Consider the following 18,116-nt stretch of genomic DNA (forward strand, 5'->3'; position numbering starts at 1 on the left):
TTTTTTTTGTAGTAGCTTCCTAAAAGTTGAAAACTTCTATAAATTTATTTTATAGGCATATTACATGTCTTAAATGAAATTATAGTTTTAATCTTTTTTTAAGAATAATATTTTTTTGTTAAAAATATATATTTATTTAATATATCTCAAATTATTTGTACTTTAATTTATTTTTATTTAACTCAATTTGTCAAAATAATATACATGTTCATTGTATTATTTTTCTTTTTTCTTTCTATCAAAACATTTTATAAAGAATAATAATATTCTTTTATAATTCAACAAAGATCAAAATTTTATTAATAATATTTGTTACAAATCATAATCTATAATTTTTTCAAAAGTAATTTTTAGTCTTTAAAGCCAAAAATAATATCATATATCCAAAAATAAAAATTAAATATAAAAATTCATTTATTTTATTATATTAAAAAAATTATAATCACCTTCAAATTTTATTTTTGAAATACCAAAAAATATAGTATTCAAGACCAATAATATTATTAAGTATCAAGATTAATTAAAGTTTTAATATTTATATATTAACTTAAAATTAAAAATTAAAGTCAATTTGATATCAAATTTTAAAATCTAAAGACTTTTTTTTAATCCTTTATTTCAAAATATGAATGCTAATAAAAGATAATAAAAATTAGATGTCTATAATATCTATTGATAAGATTTAAAAATTACTCTAATAATATTTTAACAATCTTCTAAATTCCAATAGTTCTTTCAAGTTAATTTTGATAAAAAAAAAAAAAAAAATCCTAGTCTTATTAATATTAGTACACTGACCTTTAAAACTATCTCAAAGTTTCCAATTTATAATTTTGGCGAGTCACCAAATTATGATTGCATATTAAAATGATATGGAAAAAATATAGTTACTTTCTATTATCAATAAGGTATTAAAGTGCAAGTCTTGGCACTAGTCTCTACATACATATGCATGGATTGAAGCTCTAGATATTTCTTCTTCATTGGAATAATTTTGAAGGTCCATGTCAATGCATCATGTGAGCATAGAAATTCAAGAGTAGATGCATTGTAAATTGCTTGATTTTTGTTTTATTGCATGTATATATTCACATATCAATTGTTCTTATATTTTACTTCATAAGAAAAAATGGTAAAACCATTATTGCAAAAGAAGGAACAAAACATATTCTCTTTGCTTTAAAAAGGCTATAGTATGAAAGAGGTAGAAAATTATTACAAGGAAAGCTACTAAACATGTAAAAGAATTTTTTCGAGTACAAGTCAATGAAGTTACTATGTATCATGCACTTTATAGAGGAGGTTTGCAATCACATGTGAAAGAGAAGAAATCACATTTGTCAAGTAAAAATATTAGGTCTTACTTAGAATTTGCCAAAAAGCATGAATATTGTACCATTGATGATTGGAATTATATGATATTCTCAAATGAGACTAAGATTAATAATTTTTCTTTAGATGGAAGAGTTTGGTGTTGAGCCGACTATTATTCTAACTATTAAGCATGATGGTGGTTTTATGATGATGTGAAGATGTATGTGGATACATGGACATGATGTGATGCACAAAATTGAAGGTCGCCTCAATCAACATAGTTATTAGAAAATCTTGGAGGAATATGTACATGGTAAAATTAAAAATATAATTTAGATGCATCAAAAGTCATATTTCAATAGGATAATGTGCCTATACATAGCAATAATAGTATGAAACAAGGGTTTTCTAGGCAGCATTTTAGTATCTTACCTTGGCCTCTTTAGTTACTAGATTTGAATCCTGTAGAAACTTTTTGGGCCATTTTGAATTTTTTTTTCTTTTCATTGAGTGCTTAGATTTTGATGAAAATTTTGTAAGAAACTAGTACATTGTATGTACTATTTCAATAAATTTGCTACATTCCATTTCATGAATTTCTCTTACCTACATTATTTTTTGAATGTGACAAGTATAAACATTAGGACAGTTTTGAAGGTCACTGTATTTTCAAATTAGCCTACAGATTCTATTCACATCAAATTACAAATTCGAATATCTCTATACAATGTGTTTTGCAACCATGTTCATATAATATATTATTTGCACTTAATTGTGATCAATTACACAGTCAGAAATAACAGTAGAATGTTTAACCCTTACAACCCATCATGACCCTAATGTCTCTTTTGTTTATCTGTAAAAATTCATTCATGCATTGCACCTCTTAAATATGTGTCAGAATGATGTACTATACTTATATTATGAATTGCGCACTTATTTTAAAAATATATGCACACGAACACATACCACCAATAGAGGGTTGATCTCAGGTGTTTATTATCATGAAGTGCTAATTAAAATAGAATGACAAATCTAGCATCCAAATTCTGTACACCTTCCACAGTTGTTGCCCAAGCTAGATTGGCACATACAAGATAAAATCAATTCTGAAATTCACTGAGTAGGAACCACCCCAGAATCCCTTAAGTAAATTAGAGAAAGTTTCCGCTTTTCAGGTAGGGTTATAGTTCAGAATGGATCATTTCGAGATGTATCCCTTAGGGCTGACCTTTACAAGGCCCGCAGAAGTCTTCGTTGTGAAATGTGAACACAACAATACAAGGAGTTGGCAGTTCTTCTTACAAGAGGAGTTCAGATTGGATGCCATCACGCACAATTTAGGACTAAAGTGTTGAAGCGTGGAAAAATTCAGAAAGCTGCCATAGTAGGCTAAGTTGCACAACCAATGCAAACAAAGCAAAACGAAATCACCCCCTTATCCCACATACACTACCACCTACCCTTCCCACACACCAGGAGGGCGAAACTTAGCGAAATGCGCACACATGCTGTGTTCGACCATGACGAGCTTTTCGATTCCAAAAGAGCATTTGACATCCTTCACTAGCAGCTGCTGCTGGAAATGCCCCTGCTAATGCTGTTCAGTCCTCTAACCTGATCGTCAGCAAGCAGCACAATAATCTATAGATGCCAATGCCATGTCATCGAAGGCCGCGCCAGGTCTGTACCCGGGCCCTACCAATCCTCTGAAAAAATGGTTTATAGGTCAATGTTGGGCGCTCCTCGGCCTCCAGCACACTTCACGATCTTCAAAGCCGCTACATGCCGCTCGTGCCAAAGCCTGCTGCGATCTCGCTGCACGTCTCACCTTTCTACAATGCATGGATCAGTGAACCCATTCTGCGACCGTCCCCTGACCCAGGAGGTGTCAAGAGTCTCCTCCTCGCTCTGACAGTCACCGGTAAAACACCTCGTAATTGGATGTGCTCAGCACCTCGTCGGCCCTGCTTCAACGCACATCCCATGAAGCCAATACCAGATTATCCATTCTCACGCCCAACTCACAAGCCCCTTCCCCGCACATGCCGTGACTGGGACACTACAGAAGGAGATAAAAACAAGGACACACCCACACGGGAATGAGCGCCAGTCAACTTTCCTTCACTAAATCCCCTCAAGAACACTCCTCCGGCTTCTGTAGCACCAGCAAATGCATAGGACTGAAGATCCCCATCTCCCCTCCGCGCGTCAAATGGTCGGCTGTCTTGAAAAGCATCTCGTGCACATCCACCACGCCCTTGGGAGCAATTCCTAAGAAAGACAACAACGCGATCACCAAATGGTTCCGGTAGTACGCCAACCGCCCCATCTTCAGACGGGTCCACCATGGCTGCGCAGGTGGCAATGCCAGATCCTTGTCCTCCAACACCTTGAAACCCACCTGCTTGGCAATCTCGCCAACTTGCTTGTAACTTCTCAGGCCGGGAAGTGCATCCCCGTGCTCAATGCCGTGAATGCATTCGACGTGCAAAGTATTGTCCGCCCGGAACAGCGGAGTAGTCACCCACTCATATGTCACGTACAAATGTCCAGGCTTCAGCACCCGGAACACCTCCGAGTACACATCCTTCAGCTCGGGAGCGTGGCATGTTGCCTCAATGGAATAAGCTCCATCAAAGCTGCTGTCTTCAAAAGGCATCTGCAAGAAGTTCCCGCAAACAACCTCGCAAATTTCGTCTAACCCCGCCTTCTTGTTGTGGCTCCTCGCTCGAGCCACCTGGTAGTCATTGATGGTAATGCCGGTAACATGGGACTGAGAGTACGATGCGATTGCACGCATGGGCCCGCCCACGCCGCATCCCACATCTAACACCTTCTGCCCAGGCTTCACCCCCAGCAGATCCACCACGCGCTCCTCGTGTATCCGCGTCGATTCCTTGTGAGACCTCCCGGGCACAGCAGGCGAAAAATGGAAACTCTGCCCCCATCCCCACTCGTAAATATCCGTCACCAAATTGTAAAAAGTATCTACGAAGTTTGGGACGTTGTCTTTCGCCTCGATCTGCTTGGGTTTCTCGAAGAACGAGGCATACTTTTGGTAGCTGCTCTTCACCTGCTCCCGAGTGATGCTGCCTCCACCCAAATCTACAGCCCTCTTACCTTTCCTCTCCGCAGCGCCCGCTAGCACCAATAAGTAGTAAGCAGCGGCTCCCATCGCACCCATCACTCCCCAGAACATGCCCCAGGACATCCACACCTCCATCCCTCCGCCGCTCTCCATAGCCAACGCAGGCGACAATCGGACACAATGTGGCCGGTAAAGGCACGGAGACACCACAGGAACGCCGCTCACCCGGGACGACCAAGCCCGCCAACTAGAAGGAGCCACAATCAGCACAGCAGCAGCCGGCGGAGAGAACCCCACAGGTGAGCGGCGATGGCGCAGACGCTGCCCCTAGCCAACACACAAAATGTCTGTCGCCAATGGCATCAGGGGACCACTAAACACAGTCCCGATCACTAGTGCACGCTGACGGGGACCAGGACGGAGACGGAGACGAAGACGGGACGGAGACGATGACGGAGGAGGCGGAGGGACATGGGCTGGCCTGGCCGGGCCGGGCCGGGCCGGACGGGGCGGAAGATGACGGGGTGCGAGGCGGGTCAAACGCCGACTAAGATGCTGGCATCTACTTACCCCCATAGGATGGGCCCCCTAACCTCCGCCCGACTTTGTCGTCACATGTGGAGAGCGATGTGTAATTATAAATAACGATAATAAGAAGCAGAAGAAGAAGAAGAAGAAGACGGAGAAGAAGACGAGGAGGAGGAACAACAACGAAACGAAAGAATATAGAAATGGCAAGCTCCCCCTTCCCTTTGCATTCCCCCTCCCTCCCTCCTGCCCTCCGCACTTCTCTCGGACGCTCGCTGTCGTCGTCGTCGCGGTCGTTCAATGTGGTCGCCGCTGCGGCTCTGCGGGGCCGAGGTCCCTTCTTCAGGACTTTCTGGGCAGCTTCGTTGACATTCTAGAAGGCGGGCGTGAACTTGCTCCTAGGCTCCGTCTGTCAATCTGTCCGTCCGACCGTCCGTCCGTTCGTCCAACCCCTTTCGTCCCTGAGCAGACGGAAACGGAAACGGAGTGGAAGAGGGGGGGGGTGCCTACTCTGTGGCTGTGTGTGGGTGTCTGTCTGTCTCTCTTTCTCTCTGAGTGAGTGTGTATGAGTGAGAGAGGGAGTGTGTGATGCGAATGGGCAAGCCCATGCCTGGCTGTCCCTCACCCCGCATGGGCAATGATAGATGTTCTTTCATCCCCTTCCACGGACGTCATCCACCTTCGTCATCGCACTCCCTCCCCCCACATCCCTTGCTTGATTCATTCATTCATCCATCCATCCATCCATCCATCTCCCTCTTACTCTTACTGCCCATTCCACACTTCATCAATCTACTTCATCAATTTACTCCACCAACGGACCACCCAACACTTGATTTATTTCCATCACCACTTCTTTCTTTCCCCTCTTTTCATTTCTTGTACTTATTCTCATAGTGGAAACGTATTTATTACATAGTGTGTATCACATCCTCTCCTTACTACAAAACATCATGTTTATATCAATGACAGAACATGTTGTTTCCATACAATTTTGTGTATAGATTGTTTCCAATAATCTAATCTACATCAAACTAAATAAATCAACAGCTTTGTGCAATTACTAATTATCTTAATTATATCAAAAGATTAATTTTTAACTAGTTTATTATTTGTAATAATGAATATAATTTTATATTAAAAACCAAAGATGATTAAAAAGTATATACCAAATAGATGCAAATAAATACATAAAATTTGAACATTGTATTTCTTTTCCTTCTTATATTCAACATGTATATTTAACCATGTTTCATTTGATTTTTTAGAGTTTTGGATGTTGATGATAGAATAAGTTTTTAAATTTTTTTTTAGAAAAAAACTTCAATTAACAATATAAAAAAAAATTTGTGCAACTTCTTAAAGTGTAATATGTTTGTTGTCTAATTTAGTGTAACTTTAGTATTTTTTTTAGTATTCTTGTATTATAATTGTTACATAAATTTATGTTATTTATTAAAAAATTAAATTCAATTTTTTTCTTTAAAAATCATATCAACACATTTGTCTTTTAAGAGAATTATACTTCATTTCAATTCTGCATCTAATTAATAAAGCTATACATTTGACAAAATCACGAACAAACTCATGAATAAATAATAATACTTAAACTTTATTTTCAGAAATATCTACAGAAAAATCAGAAAACTAGTATAATTGCATATTGTGTCACTTATATTCATTATAATAATTTAAAAAAAAAAAAAAAAAAAAAAAACATGAATACTCTATTGAAAAGTACAAGATGTTTAATTTTTAAATTATAGTGAGCTAAGTAATGATTTTACATCTTTTCTTTTCTTTTTTTCTTTTTTTTTGCAAACAAAGTTATTAGTAAATGAAAAACATAATACTTCAAAAGAACATGTTGCTTTTTGAATAATTCTTATACTAATATCACATCACATTGGGAACATCAATTTTGTTGTGATTTTCAATAGTATTTATTCATTATCTCAAAGGTTATTATGTATATTTAATTAGAAATTAGGTACAAGAATCTAATCAAAATAAATATTCAGAAAAAATATATATTTCATTAAAATAAAGTTGTATTATTTCTTTTCTATTATTTAAAAACCAACCAACTTTGCAAGAAGTTTAATCATAATTTTTTTTAGAAATCATCTATTTTTAATAAATCAATTTTCTTGTTTATCAATCATAGTTGTTAATCTACCTAAAAGAATGTATCATCATTAAATTATTTTAATCATATTATTTTTTAACATATATCTTTATGATAATGATCATATTCATAAATAAATAAATAAAAACTAATCCATCTTTTTCAAAGCATTTGAATTAGAGACGTATTTAAATTTAAAATTAGTTAAGAGATATCACAACATTTGATGCACTTGCATTATCATGATATTAAATAAAAATGTTAAAAAATAACTTGATACAAAATCAATTCTTTTTAGAAAATAAAAGTCTTTATTCATCAAAACCATCTACTTTCATCAATAATCAATTGTGTGCTATATATATATTATATGCAATTGTTCTAAGGCTCAAATTACAAGCACATCCCAAGTTTTTTTATATACATTCATTATGTCTATATACACATCCATTATATCTATATATACATCCAAGGCTTTTAATTGATTCATCCAGATTCTTTTTCTCTTACTATACTATGGATCTTCACTGTACTTTTTCTCTTCTTTGCCTTGGTGTGGATTTCACTATCTTTCTTTCTCGCTCGAGAGTGGCTTTCATAGCCTCACTTCTTTTTTCCAACATTGGTCTTGGCCCTCCTCTCTTTCTTCCTTACTAAAGTGCAAATTCCAATTTCTTCTTCCCTCTCTTCTTTGATTGATTAAAACTAACTAGTGATGTTGCATTATAACAATGCCATTAGGTAAAAGATGAAAGAAAATATTATATTATTGAGGAGCTTAAATGAAAATATTTTAGTAATTTATTTTAGAAATATAGATAATAGAAAAGGAGGTAGTAAAAATTAATAAGTATTAATATTGCCTTCTTATAAAAGAACCTTTTTTTTACTTTGTAAGACCATAAATAAAATAAAGAAAAAAAAAGATTAAGAAAATAAATCATATAGGTATCTTAAAAAAAGAATTGATAATAGATTTTAGTAAAATTTATCTAAAAAATTCCAAGATTTGATATTTATAAAGGACTAATTTTGAACCAAGGTTAAAATCATACGCTAAGGCATAAAACCATGTACACATGGCAATTCAAGGATTTTTTGGTTGACCAAAGAGTGGAATTTGATATCGAACTAGTGAGAGGTTTATTAAGAGTTGGTTTTATGTGATTTGAAGACATATTGAGTTTTTGATGGCTTTTCAAAAAAAAAACTTGTACTTAATAATTTTGGATTTAAAAAAATAAAAAGAGGTTATAATTTTAAGTATTATATGAGAGTCTTAACACATTTATAAGTAAAATTTTATAATTTTATCATCATACTTATCTTCAATATATTTGAAAGATTTGTTATTAGTTGAATAGTTAGATTAAAGGATATGAATTGGATTAGAATCTTGGATTTTTGAAATTTAGGATCAATGAGGGATTTTATAATCTTAAAAAAAAAAATTCATCTAATAGAAGAAAAAATTGGTGAAAGTAATTTGAACCTAAAAATCTACACAAAAAAAAAATTGTAAAGCAATTGAATAGTTCAACAAAGACAAATTATTGCTGAAATATCAATATCTAAGTTGGAGAAGTAGGACAGTCAATATCCAAGATATTTAGTAGCTTGTTCTATTGATTAATAAATTTGATATTTTTTAAAGTTTTATTCTTATTAAGTTTTTATAGATTGAAATATGGATGAAATTTTAGTTGATATCAAGGGTTTGATTAATAATTATTGAGATTTTAAAACAACTACAGGAATTGATTAAGATTTATTTCAAATATTTTTGAATTTTTTTAAGGTCTCTTTAGGATATTTTAAGGATATAATTAGGATTTGGTTTCAATTATATTAAGATTTGATTAGAATTTATTTAGGATTTTATTAGAATTTGTTTAGGATTGGTTTAGGATTTGATTAAATTTAGTTAGAATTGATTTAAAATTTGGTTTAAATCTTAACAATAACTAATTATTAAGACTTTTTTGGAGTTTAATTAAAGAAAAATTAGTATTATTAAGATTAATTGATTATTATTAGAGTATATTTAAGAATATATTAGAGTTATTAGGACTTTTTCATTCCAAATTTTATTTTATCATCTCCAAACAAATGCTTAGTTGATTTTTAAGTACACTTCACAATGTATGATATCACCATGAGCCTTCAAAGTCCAAATATCCCTCATGATAAAGATCAAGGCATACATCCATCTATAAGAGTCTGTCATGGACATACTCATGTAAGCTAGTAATTACATATACAAATAGGTAGAAGTAAGTAAAAGTAGGCAAAAATAAGTTAATTCTATAGTATTTAATACAAAAGCTTCCTAGAAGCTTCATAGATGCTACTTTGACTTCATAGGTGTCTTTAAATGACTTTTTGGATCAGAAACGTGGTTAACAAGTTGGTCATGTGCCACACATGTTGTTAGCTTGAAGATCAAGCTAACTATGTGATCCACACGTTGAAAAACTTGCCTTGTAAATCAAGGCATGTGTCCTACAAAGTCAACACATATTGAAGGTCCTATAGAACGTCGCCACATAGCCCCTACTTAGATAGTACATATAGAGATAAGAGTGAAGCCTTCTTCACTCTTGTCAATTCCTTTCTCACTTCCAATCTAGTTTCAAGGGTCTCTAGTTTTCTTATCTTTTGGCAATAGCCATTCGAGTTTCTCTTTTAATATACATATTTGTTTATTTATATTTTATTACGTTTCTTTGAAAGAAGGCTCACTTGTTTGAATTGCTTTTTCATCGAGTTCTTGTCCTTGACAGATTGACAAGAGTACACCTACAATATCAAAGCTTTATCTAATCTTGATTAAGAGTGGATTACCCCTTTTTCTTGATAAGATATAAGCATAATAGAAGTTACGGATTACCCTCTTCAAAACTGATATTGTCCTTAGTATTTTTTTTGTTCTCAAGTCCTCTCTTCTATTTGTCTTGAGCGATATTAGACATCTTCTCTTTTCTAAGTGTTATCATGGCAGAACTTGTTGAAATGAAGAGTACAATGGTACAAATGCAAGAACAATTGAGGGAGTTAATACTTGCAATGCACCAACTCAATTTATCACTTCAAGGAGCAACAAGATTGGCAGGAAGTGAAGATATAGAAATGATTGGAGCTGCTTCAACATCTCCACCAAACTATGTCCTTTCTCATATCGTGTTGCAACCAATAAGATCCATATTTTACGACAAGACAATCGATCAGTAACATTGTACGCTTCACAATTTTGATAACTTGCAACTGATATCAAGTGGGATGATGCTGCACTTATTAGCCAATTACTCTATGAATTACAATATGAGGTAAAAAAATTAATGCTCAACTTACCTAATCCTCAAACATTGAGTCAAGCAATTGACTTTGCTATAAAGTGCGACAATCGCCTTTTTGAATTTCGATCTGAGAACCGTACAAGTGAACCTCAACGTTACTATAATTCAATGGCAACATCAACACCTCTTCAACACATACATTTGAAAGTAGAGGATATGCAAATTGATGCAATACGTTTCAAACCTCCTACTGAGCAAGAAAAGACATGTTGTCGTCAAGAAAGATTATGTTTATATTAAGGAGAACCAAAGCACACTGTTCAACATTGTCCAAAGAAACGACGCAATCACAAAATGAGGACTATGGCTGTAAAAGAAGATAATATGTCAGAAAACAAGTTTATCTAACTACAATAGGGACTGTGTGGTTGAAACCTTCCACAACAACTAGTAAAGGTCCTATTCTCTCCTCAGAGCCCTCTCCTTGTTTTACATTAAATGTTATTTTTGGACCTAAATATTATAAAGCCTCTGCCTTGTTAGATTCAGGAGCCTCGACATGTTTCTTAGATGAAGAATTTACTAAAAGACATAGCATATCTTTAGTAAAGAAAACTAAACCTGTTCATGTAGAAGTCATAGATGGTCGGCCATTGTCCTCTCGAGATATTACTCATAAAACCCTTTCTATAAAAGTAATAATCAATGGTCATAATAGCTTTGTAGTATTTAATATCATTAGATCTCCCTGTAATCCAGTCATTTTAGGTTTATTGTGGTTAGAAAAATACAACCCTCAAATAGATTGGATTTTTTAAACTCTTACTTTTTCTAAAAGTACAACTAACAGTGTAGTTAATCAAGTAGAGAGTCATAAGTCTAGTTCAATTAAACCCGTATTTATAGGTGTAAAAGCTTTCTTACATATTGCTATGAAAGAATCACCATATATTATTTATACCACACATGTTTCTATTGGTGGAAAGACTTCAAGTGGCATTCCAAGCCAATATCAAGAATTTTAAGATGTATTCGAAAAAAAGAATGCAGATACACTCTCGGAACATCATCCCTTTGATTGTTCAATTGACCTTCAAGAAAGAGAACAACCACCATTCAAACCAATCTACAATTTATGACAAAATGAATTGACTAAACTTAAGGAATATATTAAAGAAAATCTAGCCAAGAATTTTATACGCCATTCTAAATCTTTGACAAGAGCTCCAATTTTATTTGTGAAGAAAAAAAATGGATCATTGCGAATGTATGTTGATTATCGAGGACTCAACAAGATTACCATAAAGAACAGGTATCCACTATCTTTAATATCTGGACTTTTTGATCAGCTGAATCAAGCTAAGATCTATACAAAAATAGATCTTCAAGGAGCATACAATCTAGTATGCATCAAAGAAGGAGATGAATAGAAGACTGCGTTTTGAACTAGGTATGGACATTTTGAATACAACATCATGCCTTTTGGACTTATAAATGCACTAGCAACTTTTTAACATCTAATGAATGATGTTTTTTTGACAGTTTTTGGACGATTTTGTGGTTTGTTATCTAGACGACATCTTGATCTATTGTCAAGGACAAAGACTCGATAAGGGAAAATATACACAAAAAGGCTATCTTGATATAATAAGTCAAAATATAAACAAGTAGGTATGTTAAAAGGAAACTGGAATGGCTATTGCCACAAGACAAGAAACTAAAGACTCTTGAACCTGAACTAGAAGCAAGAAAGGAGTTGACAAGAGTGAAGAAGCCTTCACTCTTGTCTCTATATATACTATCTAACTAGGGGCTACGTGGCGACGTTCTATAGGACCTCTAATATATGTTGACTTTGTAGGACACATGCCTTGACTTACAAGGCAAGTTTTTCTACGTGTGGGCCACATAGTTAGCTTGATCTTCAAGCTAACAACATGTGTGGCACATGGCCAACTTGTTGACCACGTTTCTAATCCAAAAAGTCAATTAAAGACACCTATGAAGTCAAAGCAGCATCTAGGAAGTTTCTAAGAAGCTTCTATATTAAATATTATAGAATTAACTTACTTTTATCTACTTTTACTTACTTCTATCTATTTCTATATGTAATTATTAGCTTACATGATTATGGCCATGACATTACCCCCCCTTCTAGAGTCGAGTTCCACGAGGAGCAGTCATCATATGTTGAGGAAATCTATGATGCGACGAATTATATTCGCCACATACTCTGATCTCTGTACTCTTCGAAGATGATTGATAGGGCCTCTCAACCATCGGTAGTGTCCCATACCAAGGCGGGAAGACCACCCAGTTATTTGATCATTGTTGAGGCCTTCGTAACTTCCTTCGAATAGAATATTTGGAACACCATCAGGAGTTGTTCCTACCTCTAGCAAAATCACCAAACATCGGGAGTCCCTTCCCAAATCATGATACCAAACGCGTTGTATTTCACCATCTATTCGAGGAAGAACATGTCATTCTTGAAGATGTTCATCTCGATTGCATCGTCTTGAAGGTTGTGACCATCGTAATGTCTCGTCCGACAGGTCAGCAAACGAAGGTTCTTGAGTTGAATCCGCTGGTTGTTGGCTCTCCATCTAATTAGCGTCACAAATGCAAAGAAGTTACAAACAAAGATAGGAAATTGAATGTTATCTTGCCTCAATCTTGTCTCTTTTATAAGAGAGATTTTCATCTTGGTTTTGATGGATGTCGTTGATGAAAAACTTTGACTTTAGCTGATGCATTTGCTAGATTTCTGGATGGCTCCCATGTGCGTTCACTAATATCATATCCGCGCCAATGAACAAGATATTCCAGCTTATTTCGGCGCCGCCTTGAGTCTAATATCTCTTCCACCTCAAATTCTTGATTATTATCTACTTCTATAGGAGGCGGTGGCATTTGTCTTCTTCCTTGTATATCCACTGTCTTATATGGTTCAAGAAGAGACACGTGGAATACAGGATGGATCTTCATTGACTCCGGTAGATGTAACTGATATGCAACTGGATTGATCTGTTCAGAAACAGAAAAGGGGCCAAGCCTACGATAGTCCAACTTGTCACAAGATCGAGTAGTCTTCATATTGCGACGAAGTAGCCATACCTTATCACCCACATTGAGTTGTGGTTGCTCCTTACGATATAGATCTACGTTTATCTTTTGTCGTTCTTGAGCTTCCTTCAATTGCGTCTTCATTATTGCATGTAACTCTGACAACCGATTTGCCATATCTTCTGCTGCAAGATTATCAACTTTTGAAACATCAAAAGTATCAAGTCGTGGATGATAGCCATAATTGGCAAAGAAAGATGTTTGTTGCGTGGAAGAATGTACCGTATTATTATAAGCAAACTCTGCCAATGGCAGAAGGGTTATCCAATCATCTTGTTGGTAGTTGATAGTACACCTTAAATATTACTCCAAGACTTGGTTTACGCGCACTGTTTGTCCATCAATTTGAGGATAGAAAGCCGAAGATAGCTTTATGTTTACTTTTAAAATCTTGAAAAGGGTCCTCCAAAATCTTGACACAAATTGAGTTCCCCTATCCGATATGATATCTTTAGGTAATCCATGATAGCGATAGATATTATCAATGAAAAGCTTAGCTGTTTCTTCACCTGTGATAGATTTTGTACATGGCACAAAATGTGCCATCTTGGTGAAACGATCTACTATCAAAAATATAAAATCATAAGATCTTGAGCTTGAAAGATCTGTGATGAAATCCATAGAAACAGAAGACCATGGTTGTTCTGGTATAGGTAATGGCTGAAGAAGTCCGTAAGGTCGATGACGAGGAATTTTTGATCTTGAACAAATATCACATGATTGTACAAAGTCTTTGACTGACTTCCACATTTGTGGCCACCAAAAATCTCTTGATATGAGTTCCAAAGTCTTATTATATCCAAAGTGCCCTGCTGTTGGAAAATCATGACGTGCTTGAAGAACACGTAAACGTGCTTCTCCTTCTGGAACATATAGGCGTCCTTCAAAATATAATAGATTATTCTTGAACTCGAACTTAGAAGGATCATGAGACTTCGAAGAATTATTCTCGATATCAGAAACAAGAGGATCAAAGGACATACTGGACTGGATTTGCTTGAGAAAAGTTGAATCAACAGTCAATGTTGATTTCATTGCTCGGAGATGAAATGGCTCCAGTTTCAAGAGGACCGTTCTTTGTTGCTCAAAAGCTGCATCTCCTTCTTTTGGTGCAAAATAAGAACGTCTAGACAATGCATCAGACAAACCTTGTTGTTTTCCTGGCCGATAAGTGATAATGAACTCGAATCTTGACAAAGACATACTCCAACGAGCTTGACGACGATTCAACACGCGTGCTGACATGAAATACTCGAGGTTCTTGTGATCTGTATACACAGTGACTGGACTAGAAGCGCCTTCTAGATAATGACACCATTCTTGAAAGGAATCCACGATCGCAAGAAGTTCTTTATCGTGGATCTCATAATTGATCTCGGCTGCTGAGAATTTTCTTGAATGAAAAACTATCGGATGAAGTTTGTCATCTGTTCCCATTTGTGATAAAACTACACCCAAGGCAAAATCTGATGCATCTGTTTCCATAAAAATTACCTTGGAAAAGTCAACACGATATAAGACTGGTGCAAAGACAAACGATGTCTTCAAGGCTTCAAATGCTGCTTCCGCTTCTTGATTCCATTGGAATTTATCTTTATTAGTCAAGCGTGTAAGTGGAGCTGCAACTCGTGAGAAATCTTTGATGAAGATCCGATAGTAATTGGCAAATCCCAAGAAACATTGGACATCTCTTACTGTCCTTGCAATCTTCCAATCCATGATTGTTTGGACTTTCTTAGAATCCATCATGAGACCATCATTTGAAATGATGTATCCTAAAAAGTCAACTTGAGTAGTGTGAAATACACACTTTTCCATCTTGGCGTACAATCCTGCATCTCTAAGTTTTTGTAATACTTGACGAACATGTATTTCATGTTCTTCGACGTTCTTAGAATAGATCAGGATATCGTCTAGATAGCAGACGATAAAATTGTCTAAGAATTCACGAAATACATCATTCATGGGATGTTGAAAAGCAGCTGGTGCATTCGTGAGTCCAAAGGGCATGACATTATATTCGAAATGTCCATACCTGGTTCGAAACGCAGTCTTCCATTCATCTCCTTCTTTGATCCGTACTAGATTATATGCTCCTCTTAGATCTATTTTTGTATAGATCTTAGCTTCATTCAACTGGTCAAGGAGTCCTGATATCAAAGGTAATGGATACCTGTTCTTGATTGTGATCTTTTTGAGTCCTCGATAATCAACACACATTCGTAAAGATCCATCTTTTTTCTTTACGAATAGAATTGGAGCTCCTGCTGGAGATTTTGAATGGCGTATGAAATTCTTCGCTAAATTCTCGTCAATATATGTCTTGAGTTCAACCATCTCATCTTGCGATAAACTGTAAATTGGTCCAAATGGTGGCTGAGTTCCTTCCTTGAGGTCGATTGAACAATCATATGGACGATGCTCAGGAAGAATATCTGCATTCTTTTTCTCAAAAACGTCTTGATACTCCTGATATTGATTTGGAATGCCACTTGAAGTCTTTACGTTTTCAGAAATAGATGCAGCATAAATAGCAAAAGTTGATCCTTCTTTTGCTGCGTGTATAAATGCTTTTGCACCTATTAGTACGGGTTTTACTATACTAGACTTATAATTTTTTACTTGGTTAGTAGAACTATTAATAACACTCTGGGAAAAATCAAGTTTACGCGAATTCCAATCTATTCGAGGGTTATATTTTTCTAGCCAGAATAAACCTAAAATAACTGGATTGGACGGGGATTTAATTATATTAAAAGCTATGTAGCTATCATGACCGTCTATTGTTACTTTTATAGGATGAGTTTCATGAGTGACATCTCCAGAAGACAAGGGACGTCCATCTATGACTTCTACATGTACTGGTTTAGGTTTCTGTACAAAGGGTATTTTACGACTTTTAACAAATTGTTTATCTAAAAAACATGCTGAGGCTCCCGAATCTAATAAAGTAGAGGCTTTGTAATTCTTAGGTCCTAAATATAAGTCTATTATAAAACAAAGAGAGGGTTCTGAGGAGAGGATAGGACCTTCATTAGGAATTGTACAAGGTTCCAGCTGCACGGTCCCTATTGTAGCTGGACGAATCCGTTTTCCGACATATTGTCTTCTTTGACCGTCGTACCCCTCATTTTATAGTTGCGTCGTTTCTTTGGACAATGTTGAGCAGTGTGCTTAGGTTCTCCGCAATATAAACATAATCCTTCTTGACGACGACGAATCTTTTCTTGCTCAATTAGAGGTTTAAAACGTACCGCGTCAATTTGCATGTCTTCTACTTTCGAATGTACGTTTGGCAAAGATGTTGATGTTGCCATTGAGTAATAATGTTGAGGTTCCCGTGAATGATTCTCAGATCGAAATTCGAAAAGTCGATTATCACATTTTACCGCAAAATCGATTGCTTGACTCAAAGTTTGAAGATCAGGTAAGTTGAGCATCAATTTCTTTACTTCGTATTGCAATCCATAAAGAAATTGACTAATGAGTGCAGCATCATCCCACTTGATGTCAATTGCAAGTTGTCAAAATTGTGAAGCATATACTGTTACTGAGCGATTTCATTGTCGCAGAATTCAGATCTTATTCGTTGCAACACGAGTTGCATTGTGTTCACCATACATAGATCGAAACTCTGCCAAAAAAGCTTCCAAATTGTCCAATATTGGATTTCGTTGTTCAAGAAAAGACGAAAACCATGATAATGCAGAACCAGAAAATAGAATGCCAATAAACCTGACTTGTGATCCTGGAGTTGGATAGCTTTGCGGTTGAAGTTCAATTGCCAATTGTACTTGATTGATGAACCCTCGAAACTTAGATCTCGAACCATCAAATTTCTCGGGTAAGACAATTTTTGGTTCTCTAGTGCTTACAGGGTGTTGTACAATTGGAGAAGGAATGTGATTTGTTGTAGATGTTGGAGCAGCTCCGATCATCTCTATATCCCCACTTTCTGCTATTCTTGTTCTTTCATGTGTTGGTGAATTGAGTTGATGCATCGCAAGCATTAACTCCCTCATTTGCTCTTGCATTTGTGCCATTGCACTCTTCATTTCAACAAGCTCTGCCATAATGACACTAAGAAAAATTTGTTTAATACTGCTCAAGACAAAAGAAAAGAAAGACTTGATAAGAAAGAAGATACTAAGAACAATATCAGTTTAGAAGTGGGTAATCCGCAAACTTCTAATACGCTTATGTCTTGTCAAGAGAAAGGGGTAATCCACTCTCACTCAAGAAAAACAAAGCTCTGATATTATAAGTGTACTCTTGTCAATCTGTCAAGGACAAAGACTCGATGAGGGAAAATATACACAAAAAGGCTATCTCGATATAATAAGTCAAAATATAAACAAGTAGGTATGTTAAAAGGAAACTGGAATGGCTATTGCCAGAAGACAAGGAAGTAAAGACTCTTGAACCTGAACTAGAAGCAAGAAAGGAGTTGACAAGAGTGAAGAAGCCTTCACTCTTGTCTCTATATATACTATCTAATTAGGGGCTACGTGGCGACGTTCTATAGGACCTCCAATATGTGTTGACTTTGTAGGACACATGCCTTGACTTACAAGGCAAGTTTTTCTACGTGTGGGCCACATTGTTAGCTTGATCTTCAAGCTAACAACATGTG

At 35.7% G+C, this 18,116-nt stretch overlaps 1 protein-coding gene across 1 annotated transcript; it reads right to left on the reverse strand.

Annotated features, from left to right (window-relative positions):
* Positions 1 to 2,668: 2,668 nt before the first annotated feature.
* Positions 2,669 to 4,979, reverse strand: LOC112289795 (24-methylenesterol C-methyltransferase 2). The gene has a single exon (XM_024535396.3). The coding sequence runs from the start codon at positions 4,556 to 4,558 to the stop codon at positions 3,452 to 3,454; it is 1,107 nt and encodes a 368-aa protein (XP_024391164.1). The 5' UTR covers positions 4,559 to 4,979; the 3' UTR covers positions 2,669 to 3,451.
* Positions 4,980 to 18,116: the final 13,137 nt, after the last annotated feature.

The sequence above is a fragment of the Physcomitrium patens genome, chromosome 12 (genome assembly GCF_059467195.1).
Source record: "Physcomitrium patens ecotype Gransden chromosome 12, ASM5946719v1, whole genome shotgun sequence".
NCBI lineage: Eukaryota > Viridiplantae > Streptophyta > Bryopsida > Funariales > Funariaceae > Physcomitrium > Physcomitrium patens.

Coding starts and splice junctions, on each gene's coding strand:
- LOC112289795 (XM_024535396.3), bottom strand. CDS start 4,558: ATGGAGAGCGGCGGAGGGATGGAGGTGTGGATGTCCTGGGGCATGTTC.